Below are 14,882 nucleotides of genomic sequence, written 5' to 3'. Positions count from 1 at the left end.
ATCTCTACTCAAATGAGTTCTTAATTCTCCACTTGTTTTGGATTTACTTTCCTTGTGAAAAAGTGACTTCTTTAGTACTTTTCCTTTCCCTTGTTGTCTTGTCTTCTCTCTACAACAACTCAAAACAACAACAAGAACAATAACAACCACATAAAACTTCAATATAACTATAAACAAACTCACATCCAAAGCAAGAATCCTTACCTTAAGATGCTTTAGATTCAAACTCTACTAAAATTACCCCAAAAGCTCCCTAAAACTCCTTAGAAATATTGGAAAGTTAAAAGGAAACTTGAGAGAATTTAGAGAATGGTTATGGCGGTGGAAATGAATGAAATGGAGGGTTTATTTCACTTAACCCTTTTTAACTCACAAGATAACCATCACTTCCCAACTTTGCCTTTGCTCTTCTTTGAAAATTTCATCTATATCCCTTGATTCATTTCACTCACACCCCCACACTAACCTATTCTCCATGAAATTTCTTTATATTTTACTCCCCACTTTTCCTACTAATTAGGGGTAGAATGGTCATTGTGCCCCAAAGGAAGAATTCTCTAGAAACTCAATACACTTTTTGTCAAGCCCTTAGTCGCGGCGAAAAATTACAGAACCTACACCGTAGGTTGCAGGGCTTCATCGCCGCGACGAAGTCTGTAATATAAAACTTCGCCAAGTTTTACAAATTGCAAGGCAACCACTCAACCAAGGCCAACTAAATATTATTAACAATAACCAGACTCAATTAAAGCTGAATCAATGAACACTTAAGCAATATAGCAAATCTTAAGTACATACCTCAAGTGGAGCGTTACAACTAACCTATATGGCGACATCCTTATTGGCATTTTGAAAGTCGTTCTATATGCTTATAGTGCATCATCCAATTTGGTGGACCAATCTTTCTGAGAGGCATTCATAGTTTTCTCTAGGATTCTCTTCAACTCCTTGTTAGATACCTCCACTTGCCCACTTATTTGCGGATGATATGGTGTTGCAACTCGATGTGTAACTCCATACTTACTTAATAATGCCTCGAATTGTTGGTTATAAAAGTGAGCTCCTCCATCACTGATGATAACTCTAGGCGGGCCGAATCTTGTGAAGATGCTTTTCTTTATGAACTTGACTACAACACGAGCATCGTTGGTCGGTAGTGCCACAGTTTCCACCCATTTTGAGACGTAATTTACAGCCACAAGAATGAAGCGGTTAGAAAAAGAAGATGGAAACGATCCCATGAAATCTATTCCCCATACATCAAATATTTCCACTTCTAAAATGTTGCTAAAAGACATTTCATTTTTACAAGAAATATTCCCAGCCCTTTGACACATATCACAAGCTCAAACATAATTATATGCATCTTTAAAGAGAGTGGGCCAGAAAAATCCTGATTGAAAAACTTTAGCGGCCGTTCGTGTTGCTCCAAAATGCCCTCCAACCTTAAGAGAATGGTAATGTTGAAGTATATTCTCCACCTCTTCTTCTGGCACACATCTCTTGACCATTTGGTCCGCACATTACTTGTACAAGAATGGATCCTCCCAAAAGTAGTGTTTCAAGTCAGAGAAAAAATTCTTCCTCCCTTGGTGTGTCATTCCGAGAGGTAGCACCTTTTTTGCTAAGTAATTGGCGATGTTGGCAAACCAAGGTCCATCTTGCACATCAAATAGTTGCTCATTTGGGAAATGTTTATTGATTGGCTTTTCGTCATTTTGATCTTCTTCCCTTCTTTTCAATCGAGATAGATGGTCCGCTACTTGATTCTCGGTTCCTTTCTTGTCTAGGATTTCCAAGTCGAACTCTTGAAAAAGTAACACCCATATAAGCAATCTTGTCTTGGAATCATTCTTTGCTAGAAGGCATTTCAAAGCTGAATGGTCGATATGTACAATGACCTTTGTACCTAGCAAATAAGAATGGAACTTGTCAATTGCAAAAATAACAACTAAAAATTCTTTCTCTATCGTAGCATAATTCAGTTGTGGTCCTTTCAATGTCTTACTAGCTAGTAAATAACATGTAAAATTCTACCTTTTGGTTGCCCTAATACAGCTCCTATTGCATAGTCACTAGCATCACACATTAATTCAAAAGGTAATTTCCAATCGGGCACAACAATTATAGGAGCATATATAAATTTAGCTTTTAGGCACTCAAATGCTTCTAAACACTCTTTAATAAAATTAAAAGGTGTATCCTTAGCTAATAGATCACAAAGAGGTTTAGAGATTTTAGAAAAATCCTGGACAAATCTTTTATAGAAGCCTACGTGTCCAAGGAAGCTTCAGATAACTTTCACAGAATTTGGGGGTGGTAACTTCTCGATGACCCCTTTGCTCGATCCACCTCGATCCCATTGATAGAGATTCTATGGCCTAGTACAATTCCTTCTTGTACCATGAAGTGACACTTCTCCCATTTAGTACTAGATTAGTCTCCACACATCTCTACAAAACTAAAGAAAGGTTAGATAAACAAGCATCGAAGGAATTACTTACCATAGAGAAGTCGTCCATAAAAATCTCGATAGAGTTCTCCACCATATCCAAGAAGATGGACATCATGCAACGTTGAAAAGTGACTGGTGTGTTGCATAGTCCAAACGGCATCCTTCGGTATGCAAATGTTCCATATGGGCATGTGAATGTGGTCTTTTTTTGGTCTTCCGGTGCTATTGCAATCTGATTGTATCCTGAGTATCCATCTAGGAAACAATAGAATGCGTGGCCTGCTAATCTCTCTAGCATTTGATCAATGAATGAAAGTGGGAAGTGATCTTTGCGTGTCACAGAGTTAAGCTTCCAAAAATCAATGCACTTTTGCCACCCTGTAACCTTTCTTGTTGGAATGAGTTCATTGTTGTCGTTTTGCACCACGATCATTCCTCCATTCTTTGGTACAACTTGGACCGGACTTACCCATGCACTATCTGAAATTGGGTAAATGATTCCTGCATCCAACAACTTTAAAACCTCTTTCTTCACCACTTCTTACATTGCTGTATTGAGTCTTCTTTGTGGTTGCACCGTTGGCTTGTAACTTTCTTTCATTAAAATCTTGTACATGAAAATTGAGGGGCTTATACCTTTGATGTTCGTAATTGTACATTCGATAGTTGTCTTGTATGTCCGTAGCACCCTTAATAGCCTTTCTTCCTCTACGTCACTCAAAGAAGCATTAATAATAATAGGATAAAACTTTGAATCTTCTAAAAATGTATACCTTAAGTAAGATGGCAGTTGTTTGAGTTCAAGTTGCAAAGGCTCCTTTGTTGATGAGTTGGAGTGACTTTCTATCGCATTAATCTCAAAGAACTTCTTAGTGGGTGGGGATCTCATTGATGGTAGAGAGTTTAAGAAACTTAAACACCCTTTTAACTCTTCTCCATCCGCTTCATCTTCATTTGTCCTCGCGTGAACTAGACAATTCTGTAAGGGGGAGCTTGGGTAATTTTCTTCCATGGTTTTGGCAATGACATTATCAAGGCATTAATTTGAAAACAAGTGTCTCCCTCGGATGGCTACTTCATGGCATCAAACACATTAAACTCTACTTGTTCATCCTCTACTCTTAAGATTAGCTTCCCCTGGTGAACATCTATTAAAGTTTTACTCGTAGCTAGAAAGGGTCTTCTTAGAATTAGAGGTTCTTCCTGATCTTCTTCCATGTCAAGAACAATGAAATCCACCGGGAAAATCAACTTATCTACCTTTATCAATACATCCTCTACTACTCCTTTGGGGTATTTTATAGACCTATCAGCTAATTGAAGATGGACTGTGGTTGGTTTTACTTCCCCATAGGCCTAGTTTCTTATAAATTGAAAATGGCATGAGGTTAACACTAGCTCCTAAGTCACATAAAACTTTATCAAAATGAACATTACCTATTGTGCAAGGAATTGTGAAACTTCCTAGATCTTTGAGCTTTGGTGGTAATTTCTTCAATAGCAACGCGTTGCACTCTTTTGTAAGCATCACCGTCTCATGTTCTTCAAATCTCCTCTTTTTGGTGATAATCTCCTTCAGAAACTTCGCGTACTTTGGCATTTGCTCCAATATGTCTACAAAAGGAATGTTAATGTGTAAATATCTAAACATGTCCATAAACTTACCGAATTGCTTATCCAATCTCTATTTTTGCACTTTGTGAGGATACGAGAGTGTCAAGTCATTGTTTATCAAAGCCTGGACATTTTTGACATTTTCTGTCCTTGTGTTGCGGCACACTTGCTTCTACCCTCTTTTTCTTCTTCGAGTTTTTCCTTTGTTTCTTCTTCCTTCCTTACTTCCTTCAATTCCTTACCACTTCTCAGTATGACAGCATTGACTCTCTCCTTCGGGTTCTTCTTGGTATCGCTTGGCAATGTTCCTTGAACTCTTCCTGCTAAAATATTGTGGATTTGCCCTATTTGAGTTTCAAGATTTCTGATGGAAGCGGATTGGTTTTGTAACAACACTTCATAATTTTGGAGTTGGGATTCATTCTTGTCAAATCTTTTTCGTGACTCCTCCACGAACTTAGTGAGCACATTCTCCATATTATATCTCTTCTCTTAAGGTTGAAAACCCAGTGGTCGTTTATGCTCATTATCGTTACTCCACGAAAAATTCGGATGATTGTGCCATGCTGAAGTGTATGTACTAGAATATGGATTCCCTTGCCCTCGTTGAAAGTTGTTGATATAGTTAGCTTGTTCCGTTTGAGCAAATAGATTTCCTTTTTGAAAATCCTTCGATAAATGATTTCTTGCACAAAGTTCACAAGTTAGGGAAGATGATTCATAGCATTTACCTTTAGGGCAACTCCCAATTACTTTTGAATGATGGAGAGTTGAGTAGCCAATGCGGTGTAACCATCAACTTCGTGCACTCCCATTGCTTTCCTCATTGAATTTCTCTCGGAAGGCCTCATGTAGTTATCACTTCAATAAGATTATAAGCCTCCTCCAGTGTTTTGTTATTCAAAGCTCCCCCACTTGCAACACTAATCATCACTTGTATCTGCGACCATATTGGCAGCCCATGACGAGGACACCTCTGTAAGAGATCCTTAAATCTCTCCCAAGCTTCATAGAGTGACTCTATATCTTGTTGGAAAAATTTGTGATATCACTCCTCATTTTAGTAGACTTGACAGATGGGAAGTATTTCGTAAGGAATGCTTGAACTAACTCATTCCATGTAGTAATACTTCCTGACGGCAAACAAATCAACAAAGTTTTAGCTTTATCCCAAAGAGAGAATGAGAAAAGTCTAAGCCTAATCGCATCATCGGATACTCCATTGTGTTTGAATGTGTCGCAGAGCTCTAGAAAGTTAGCGATATGCAGGTTGGGATCATCATTAGGTAACCCCGCAAATTGAACCGCATGTTGTATCGGTTGAATAATTGTTGGCTTTATTTCAAACGTATTTGCTTGAATTGGTGGCCTCTTGATGCTGGAATAGCACCCTCCAACAGTAGGACTAAAGTAGTCCTTCAATGCTCGTTGAACCACTAACCCTCCTGTAATTCCATTGCCCTCTAGGACTTCCTCATTTTCTGGATTACTCATGTCTTGATTTATACTTCCCTTATCAGATACTGCTTTTTCTATGTTAGCTTGCCTCTTTTCCTTTCTCAACTGTTTAGCTGTTCTCTCTATCTTAGAATTGAAAGGATTAAGATCACCACGACCTTTTGAACGTAAGCTCTCCAGGATCTAAAACAAAAAACACCCACGACAAAATAAGAGAAACAAAAATGAAAATAATAATAATAAATAAATAAAATTAACTTCAGAACAAAGATAAAACAAATCAAACTAGCAACTAAATAGTTCGTAATGATATTGAAAAAACTAATTCCCTGGCAACGGCGCTAAAAACTTGTTGTAGATTTTTGCAAGTGTATGAAATCGTGCAAGTAATAAAATGTATAAATACGGATATCGAACCCAAGGGAATTACTATTATCAATTACCAATTAAACTATCCTATTACTATTTGATCAATCCAAATTGTATCAAGGAAGATCTAAACTAAATTAACAATTGAAATTAAAAAGAGAACTAAATAGAGGACAATTAAAATAAACCTTTGGGTAAACACAAGATAACTAGACCTAAGGCATAGACTTCACACCAACTCTTATTCATATGTATCGATCTCTTATGCTAATTTTATTAAGCTCTTCCTACAAGTCAAACCCATTCTTTTCCAATAAATTTCTCTCGAACAATTATCGAATTAACTCTTAATTACTAACTCGAATTATCTCTAATCAGATTTAAGCAATTGAAGATCATTACGCTCTATGGAGTTTACCAGAATCTCACAAGTTGCGGTAACCTATCTCTAGCGTTCTCTCAACTTATAGTTTTACTACCGTAGACCAACTAAGTGTCATCTCTCGATCTCAACCTAGTCCATTAGTTCATTCAATTCTTGGGCCCTTAAGAATCAAAAGCATTAGGTATAATAGTAAAACTTAAGAAGAATTCTTAATAAAAATTAACAAGCAAAAATCAATACATAATCAAGAGATTGGGCTACATCTTAGCCCTAGAGAATAAATTTAGTTCATAATAAACATGAAAGAAACAATCATCTTTATTAAAACAATCATCATGAGTTTATAAGGAAAAGAACAAGAAATACTTCTCTATATTGTCAATCAAAGCTCCAGAACTTTTGTTACTTCTCTTCTATGCAGATTTATCTCTTCTTCTTCTCCCTAAAAGAATCCCCAAATAATGCTAAAAGACTTATATTTATATCCCACAAGGGTTAGGGTTTTATTTTTTTATATTCTATTTAGTTTAGGACTCTTAACCATATTTTTCTACCTTCAAACAGATAACAAATTCTTAATTGTTGTGACTATGCCACGGCACTGTGCTGCAGCACAGTAATCTCTTCTTGTTCCCGCATCATTCCACTGTTCTTCAGAGATGATGATTTTTGAACTCGATAACGATAAAATTTGGAGAAGTGGTAAACATATGAAATGTAGCCCTTTGAATCAGATTTCCAACAGTTAAAGAATTATCTTAATCTGAGTTCTACAGCTGAAAATATTCTCAAAAGACCGAGGTATGCTCAAGTTGGAACGTAATCTAGAATCTTCTCTTTACTTTAACTTCTGTAACTTCTTCAATTCAACTCCGATTCTTGATCCGTTTGTTTCCACTCGTCACTCATTCCGTTGTCGACATGATTCTTCATTTGAGCATAACATTTATGCACTAGTAGCCTGAAAAACACTCAAAAACACACGTGATCCCGTAAAAGACAATTATGAAAATATTAAGCAACTTTATCAAATTAAGCCTAATTTCGCACAATTAATCCCCATAAATCACTAACTAAATGTGTATTTTCAAGCTCTTATTAGTAATAATTAATGAGTTCGCATGTTATAAATGGGCTCGTGTGTCATAAACGTATTTGTGGGTTGAGAACCCTCAACTCCAACTGTAGATGGTGAAATCTACGGTTACGAAAAAGGGTATCTAATCCCGTGAAATTGAGGTCACTAGCAATTCGTTGCACCTACACACATAAAGAAACAAGCATGAGGCGAATGGGAAACACCTAGGGTGGCGTTTGCCTTAGGCACTTTGACGCTCATCTCCGATTGAAAGAGGCTAATTTAGTGAGGATAAGGGAGAAAGAGGGTTACCAATAGTTTAGTCGAAGATTAGAACTACGGCGGCGATGTATAGCTCTCAAGAGTGAGAATAGGGGGATTTTTAGGTGTAAGGTTGAATGCCTCATGAGAGGTTGTAGGATCTTCAAATCCTAGTAGGATTATGAGTCCATGGTAATAGAGATTTAGTGAATAGGAAAATCCTTGATTTCCTACCTTTGAAGGAGTTAGAATCCTATTCAATGTAAGATCCAGGATCTTAGAGGAATTAGGATATTGATGGGTCTTCTAGGAATATCAGGACTGTACTAAAATAAGAAGTAGATGGCTTTAGAGTCGGAATAAACTTTGGATTCTGAGAATGATTTGTATTGATGGGCTTGGCCCCATATAAATTGATGACGAGGCCTAATCGGATTTAGGCTTTAGTGGTCAGGCCCAATCTACGAATAGCCTGATTCATGAAATGAGCTAGCCCATTATGCATATCTTATCGTGGATCCAACCAGGATTGTGCCTTGGCTTTGGGCCAGATAGAAGGTGTTTCGCATTCGGGCTTGATAGGGCCCAAGCCATTTTTTGGCCCCAACAGTAATCATGTTTAGTGTTCAAACTCGAACCCGACCCAAATATTATTTGTGTCAACTCAACCCGTTTAAATTGTGTCATGTTCATGTCAGGTTGGCGTGTCAACACTGGTTTTACCAGCTCTAATAAAAGGTGACTGTTAGAAGTTAAATTTATCTCACATCATATAATTGTTGGATTGTTATGATGTATATATGTGGTTGGACATTCTTTTTCTTTGAGTTAGTTTTGGAAAGTGAGATCTATTGAATCCCATCTATTAGAAGATTAAGCATGTGACACCCTATAGTTGTTGAGTTTTTGGAAGTGAGTTAATAATGACAAAGACACTGTTCACTAATCATAAACACGACTGCAACAAATCTTTAAAACTCATTTACATAGTACAAATTCCATTTTATACAGAGATATATGTTTTCTAATAAACAATTAAGGTGACAAATGCTTTTAACGTTCAAGAATCTTTTGAGTCGCTGTAAATAATTCAAAGCTATTTAACTCTGCGTTGCAATGTCTCTAGTGATGGTATTTCTGCATTTTATGTTTAAGACTAATAATTTGGAGACCGAGTTATGTTCCCCACCATTTGTAGAGAAACACAGGGCTGCTCTGCCGGAACCTGAGGAAATCAATTGATTTAACACCAAAAACTGAAGGTAAATTAGACCATTAAAGACCTTCTGATAGAGTACTCACGAAGTGACCAGATCCAAGAATCCAATAGAAAAACAAATTCTTGTATGAAGTGACAAATCCTTTGGTGATTGATTCATCATTTCCGCAGTATAAAGGAAAACGTTTCAAGCTAAAAAATCTTCCAGGCCATCCAACCTGAAGTAGAAGAACCAATTTATTGACAACATAACACTAAAATGAGAACAAAATTTTATTCTGAAAAAAGGAAATGAGTGCCATACTTGAGCTTCTGAACCCAAGCTTCAGCTCCTTTGGTTGAGCATATCACATCAAGCTATCATAAAATTCAACCAAACCATTTCAGTTTCAGGTTGTGATTGTGACAGCACCCGTTTGGATCCTCCCTATCCCACAGAATCTGTCTTGGCCGCCTAATTACTTAGGAGCACCCAGATCTTAAGAATATGGAGGGTCGGGACGGTCCTGTAAAGAAAATAAAATAATTCAATGTTTTCCTTTAACTCCAGATTGTGAAAAACGTTACCTGTCCATTGTATATCGTCACATTAATTCCCTTGGCCAGGAGCTCTTCCACCTTTAAAGTAAGATCTAAGTTAATTGAACCCAGAATATTAATTTTAATTAGCAGAATCGATACAAAAATAATTTAACACCACCTGTTTGATTCTTGGTTTCATGAAATCACCAATCATGGGTGGAAAAACTAACAGTTCTTCTTCTTTCCATCTGCAATACAACAGGTAATATCAGGAAGAAAAAAAAAAAAAAAAATGAAATTGTAGAGTAATCCAAACACAGTTCAGGAAAGTGGTGACAATCAATTGATACAAACTCTTCTTTTACCATTTTAGTAGCAGAAACTTACAATACGTGTTCAGGAATAATCTTAAACTTTTTTTTGATAGGTCCATTCATCAAGCTATCAAGGTCAACAGGTTCTTCATATCAGTTGTTGATAATTTCTTGCTGCTAAGATATTTTGAGTATCTATATACTCCAAGTCCTTTGAATTCCTTGGATGTCATTCCATCGATAATCAGGTCATTTCCAAGATCATGTAAGAAGTTATACAGGTCCTGAAACTCCAGTTGATACAATGTAACTAAAAATTATGTAACCATTGTGTGCATTTACATATTTTCTTGCTTGAGAGATCGAAAGATACCACATAGGTACTGTGCCTGAAAATTACATTCTCGAGTGCAATCCACGATGTGGTCGCGTTTTCATATTTACCTTCTGCAAGCTGGTGCTTAATCCTTAGAGCTAATCTGTTCTTGCAAAATGGATGATGTTAAATTAATTTGATTTTGCTTTTTAGTGTACTTAATCTTATAGATGACAACTTTAATCCGAACCTGTTTGATTTTATCAGGCCATTGTTGTCCATTCTTGACACGTCTTTGAGAAAAGGTGCCCATGTAAACTGCATATCAAGACATAAATTCACATATAAAAAATTGCACTTCGAAATTTTCTGACAAAGAAAGAACATACCACAAAATCTTCAGGAGAAATCCAGCTATCACCCAAAGCAACGGCTGTGTGCAGATACATAATCACATAATTAAATATTGTTAAATCACTCCAGTATGTATTATCTAAGTTCTTTCCTGAACAGAAGAACGAAAATTAACAATCTAGATAAATTTACTGAAAACATAATGTTACCCCCAAGTTGAATTTTCAATTCTCCAGCTTCAATGGCTCTTAGTGCTGATACTCCCAGAGTAACTGCAAATCGTCCTCCATATGACTCTCCGAAAATGAACAAGGGACTTCTCTGAAGGGTCTCATTTTCATTGAAGAGTTCCTTCAGCAAGATAGTTAAGTCAGAGGCTGCCTCTTCATCAGTTTTAACAAGCAATTTCTTGTCCTCCACATAGCTAAATCCTACTCCCACTGGACTATCCTGAATTCCGTTTAAATCAGGAAAAAGATTTACTTAAATTGTTGATATGATTCAGTAAAAAATTAAAGAAATGAAGTGACAAATATTTACCACAAATAAAAGATCTGCTTTCTTGAGCCATGCAAAATTTTTAGGCTTCAAATGGCCATCTAATGGTCCCATTTCTATGAAATTTCCCAACCCAACACCAGAGCTGCGCTGAAATAAGATATCAGAATCAGTTTAGATTCAAGGTTTAATCATATTGTGATTTTAATTGTTCCATGACCATATATATATATATTACTCACTGGGCCTTGGAGCCATAATAGTATTGGCCATGGCTTGGATGGATCTTCAACTCTGTATGGACTTTTATAAAGCCACCAAAACATGTGAGCTTCTGCATTGCAACAGTAATCATATGAATAATAATAACTTTAATTAACAGCAAGAAAAGAATTTGTAAATAGAAAGATTGAAGAATGTGTTACTTGGTCGAACTTCAACATATCCCCATTGTTCTCAGACCCATCATTGGTCCCTGAAGTGAGAGCAAGATTTCCATGTAGCAAACTGGGGGATGATAACAAAAAAATGAAGGGCAGCAAATTTTTCTCCATGAAAAGAGTCTCTAAGATCAAATGGAAAAGCGTGGAAGAGTTTGTACTAAAAGGACTCAATGTCGCATAAGGAACTTTATACTTCATCTCTTTGTCACTTAGTAATAAACAAATGCAGATGAAAATTACAAGGTTGCGGGAATATGACCATGAAAACACAAACAATGAGAAAATTACATGATGGTTTTGTTTACATTAGCTTGAGAATTGTTAGAGTTAAGTCAGTCAAAAAACTATATGTATTTGAACGAAATGGAACAAATATATAATCCATTGTTAAATGGTGAAGTCTGCAACACTGTTTAAAGTCAAGTGAAATGCTGCCGTTTTGTTCAGTAAACTCAAATTAAGCACAACCCTTCGATGAATGCATGATCTGACAGCTCTAGTTCACTCAGCAGTCAATGGTATAAAAGAACCTCTGTTTTGTCATTTAGCATAAGTCTCAGTTTTTCTTCTCTCTGTGAAACACGATTGTAACCTGGTTGTTAGGGTTTGTCACTCGATTTGTTCTTCTTGTGTGAATCTGTCTAGAGTCTTGTTGAGGGTTATGAGTTCCTTCAAGGATAGTGAGTTCTCTAGTGATTTTCAGGTTTGCGGTGTAAAAGGGGAAAAGGTGAGTTAATGATTGTGTTGATTGCTATGAGAGGGGTTTGATTGTAATCTGTAATCTTGAGGCTTTAATCATAGTGCAGCGAGTCTCCATATTCTGGAGCTCAACGTGGACGTAGCTTGTTCGTATTGAACAAGTAAACCATGGTATATTGTTGTGTTGATTCTTGATTCTATATTGTCTATTTGTGTTTGAGTAATTGGTGTTTGGGTTCGTGCAATTAGACTTAGTTTACAACATCCATATTATCTGGCAATTGGCCTAGCAATTATAAAAGGTAAAATACAACCAAATCAGATCAAAGCCTACCCAAAAATTTGAGTTGAGCAGATATCGAAAAGCTTTTTTAAGGTTCGAGAGTTTTTCTAAAATCAAAATGTTTGTTACAAGGTCTCAATCCTTAGTTGTAAGGCCATCTTGTACTGTAAATAATTCTATAAAAAAATCAAGGCCTGAGCTCTTGCTTTCTTAAGTACTGGATTGGGTCATCATTGTAGGTCGTGAGTGAAATAAGTACATGTGTATTCGACTAATCATGAGACACATGGCTTGTCTGCGTGCTTACATGGTGTCCCCGGATGGGAATTGTTGATGCTTGATTTTGACACCAACTAATCGCACGCGGGAAATGCTGAGTGGACTCAGAGATCACATGTGTATAAGGGGGTATTGGGTTGAGTAAGAGATGAAGAACAATGTTTAAAGTGGTTCAGATGCTTAAACAAGCGAATCCTACGTCCACTAATATTGTATTAATGAGTGAAATCAGGCCACGTTCAACGAGCTGATTTATAGCTTAAGAAATACAATAGGGAGAGAGAGAGAGAGAGAGAGAGAGAGAGAGAGAGAGAGAGAATGTATGCTATTTCAGAGAAAAATTCGCTAATCCCACAAACGGGAGAGGAGCCTTCTATTTATAGTGGGATGAATTAATGTAATGATTACTAAATTTGTGAGTGGGGCAGATGCCGTGCAAATCCTTCTCTGCGTCCCATTACTCACCTGCCCGAGTGATTTCCTTGACCTGTGCAGGGATTGGACATGTGGACATTTTCTAGCCTCTCGCCAACCTGGTGCATACCCACTACATTGGTAGGAGCATGCTGCTCACGTCATCAAGCGACATGGCTGTATCTGAGTGGTTGTAGAACCTTTTCAAGCTCTAACCACCCATGTTGACAAGGCTCGGCATCAGCCCTACTTTCTTAGGCATAATAGAAGTCCCCTAGTTCTTGAGGATCGAACCTTGAAAACTACAAAAATCATGCCTTGATTTGATGTGCTGAGTGACCGCTGGTCGATCCGACTTGGTTACAAAGAGGTCGCGAAACATTTCCAGATAGGCGACCTGAAATGGTCTTTCTTCGTAAGGTCTGCGACCTATACTAGACCGTATTCAATGCCATAGCAATGATTCCGGTCTTGACCGAGGTTCACGACTTGATTATACTTAGCGTATTTTTTGTTGAAGGCAAAGAGTCACGTCGCTTCACGACTGACACATGATGGAGAGTGTTTTATCTAACGACCTCTTTAGATGTTATCCGCTGAGCTTTGGCAGTGGATACATTAATGAAACACCTTTTGCTCTGATAGACGTGTCCTATGTGCAATAAGTGCCAGCCATGTGCATTAAATGCGAATCATGCTGAAACGACATTCCCTATCAGAACATTAAATGCGGATGTCAGCGCATTTAATGTGGAGGAGAGAAGCGAGCCGTCGCTTGAGTATTACAATGGAGAGAAACAACGATTTGGTTTCTCGAAGTGTGACGGTTACTCTTTCCCATTGATTGACGACATGTGGTCACGATCAACGGTGAGAGACAATTTTCGTTCAAACGTCGTTTGACTCCGGGAAAACCAAGTGCTACTTCCTTCACTATAAAACCCCAGGCTCACCTTAAGCAATGTCACAATACTCACCTCTTCAGAGAGAACAAGAAGCTTTTGTGAGCCTCGATTTTTCGTCTTTCAGACTGGTGCGCATTTGACGTTCAGAGCAGGAGGATCAATTTTCATACTTAAGAGGTAAGGATGATTCTTTTATCACTTTCCTTTTTCTGTTTTTTGGAGAAGGTTATGCGATAATGGTGAATGTTTGCTGGTGGTTGATCGGAGAATAAGCTGTCTCCTAGGGTTTGAGTCATTGGGGGGTGGCTCCTAAGGATTCTTTTAGGGTTTTTCTAGGGTTTAAGGGAGAAGCATTTACTTTTTCCTCCACATCATCGTACGAAACAGTATATGACGATTGAGTGATTCCTGCATGTCGCTTTTTTCAGACCGTAGAAGAATGGACCTTTCAACGACTAGGATAGATGAGGGAACCTGCTCGCCAATGTAGGATGCTCTAGTGGGTCCCTCTTAGGAGATTCTATCGATAGCCACCGCAGAGGAAATTCAAAAAACTGTAGACCAATACACTCTCAGTGTAGAGGTCTACCAACATAGGACGTACACAGCTCGGAATCCACCAGAAGAGATGGCTGCGATCTTCGAGAACATTTTTAAGAGTGGAGCGTTGATACCTTTCCACCCTTTTGTTAGGTCGGTCCTTGATCACTTCGGGGTCACACCGCTACAGCTTACGTTGAACACATATATGATAGTCATGGCTATGTATATCGCATGCGGCGAGAATGGTTTGGGCGAGCTAACCGCGCTAAAGCTCGGTTGCTCGTATTACCTAAAGAAGAGTAAGGACAAGGATTCTTTCTATCTCTCGAAGCGATCTACGTTTGAGGCGGGAATACACAGTTACCCTAGCAATGTTGGGGCGTACGAGACAAAGTTTTTATTTTTTCACTATGCTGGCATTTGCCAGTTTTGGGAGTCGAGTAGGTTTTCCTTTCTTCGACTTGGCAAATTTC

The 14,882-nt window shown here is 37.8% G+C and overlaps 1 protein-coding gene, 1 non-coding gene and 1 pseudogene across 2 annotated transcripts; 1 reads left to right on the top strand and 2 right to left on the bottom strand.

The window, feature by feature from the left end:
* Positions 1 to 869: 869 nt before the first annotated feature.
* Positions 870 to 4,546, bottom strand: LOC116131196. The gene is made up of 4 exons (XM_031416844.1): positions 4,246 to 4,546; positions 3,893 to 4,069; positions 1,651 to 1,909; positions 870 to 1,326 (listed from the first exon to the last, which is right to left on the bottom strand). Exons 1-4 carry the CDS (start codon positions 4,544 to 4,546, stop codon positions 870 to 872), a joined length of 1,194 nt encoding a protein of 397 aa, XP_031272704.1.
* Positions 4,547 to 5,025: 479 nt separating this feature from the next.
* Positions 5,026 to 5,131, top strand: LOC116131328. The gene has a single exon (XR_004128244.1). It is a non-coding gene; the product is annotated as a small nucleolar RNA R71 (small nucleolar RNA).
* Positions 5,132 to 8,586: 3,455 nt separating this feature from the next.
* On the bottom strand, positions 8,587 to 11,397 carry LOC116131286 (annotated as a pseudogene).
* Between the last annotated feature and the right edge of the window lie 3,485 nt (positions 11,398 to 14,882).

Source organism: Pistacia vera, unplaced genomic scaffold (genome assembly GCF_008641045.1).
Source record: "Pistacia vera cultivar Batoury unplaced genomic scaffold, PisVer_v2 Contig230, whole genome shotgun sequence".
Classification (NCBI taxonomy): domain Eukaryota; kingdom Viridiplantae; phylum Streptophyta; class Magnoliopsida; order Sapindales; family Anacardiaceae; genus Pistacia; species Pistacia vera.
This window is presented reverse-complemented; position numbering and strand designations above follow the sequence as displayed.

Coding starts and splice junctions, on each gene's coding strand:
- LOC116131196 (XM_031416844.1), bottom strand. CDS start 4,546: ATGGAGAATGTGCTCACTAAGTTCGTGGAGGAGTCACGAAAAAGATTT. Junction 1,910..3,892: donor CACAATTCCTTGCACAATAG/GTAATGTTCATT, acceptor CTTATTTGCTAG/GTACAAAGGTCATTGTACAT. Junction 1,327..1,650: donor GATGTGCAAGATGGACCTTG/GTTTGCCAACAT, acceptor TATGTGTCAAAG/GGCTGGGAATATTTCTTGTA.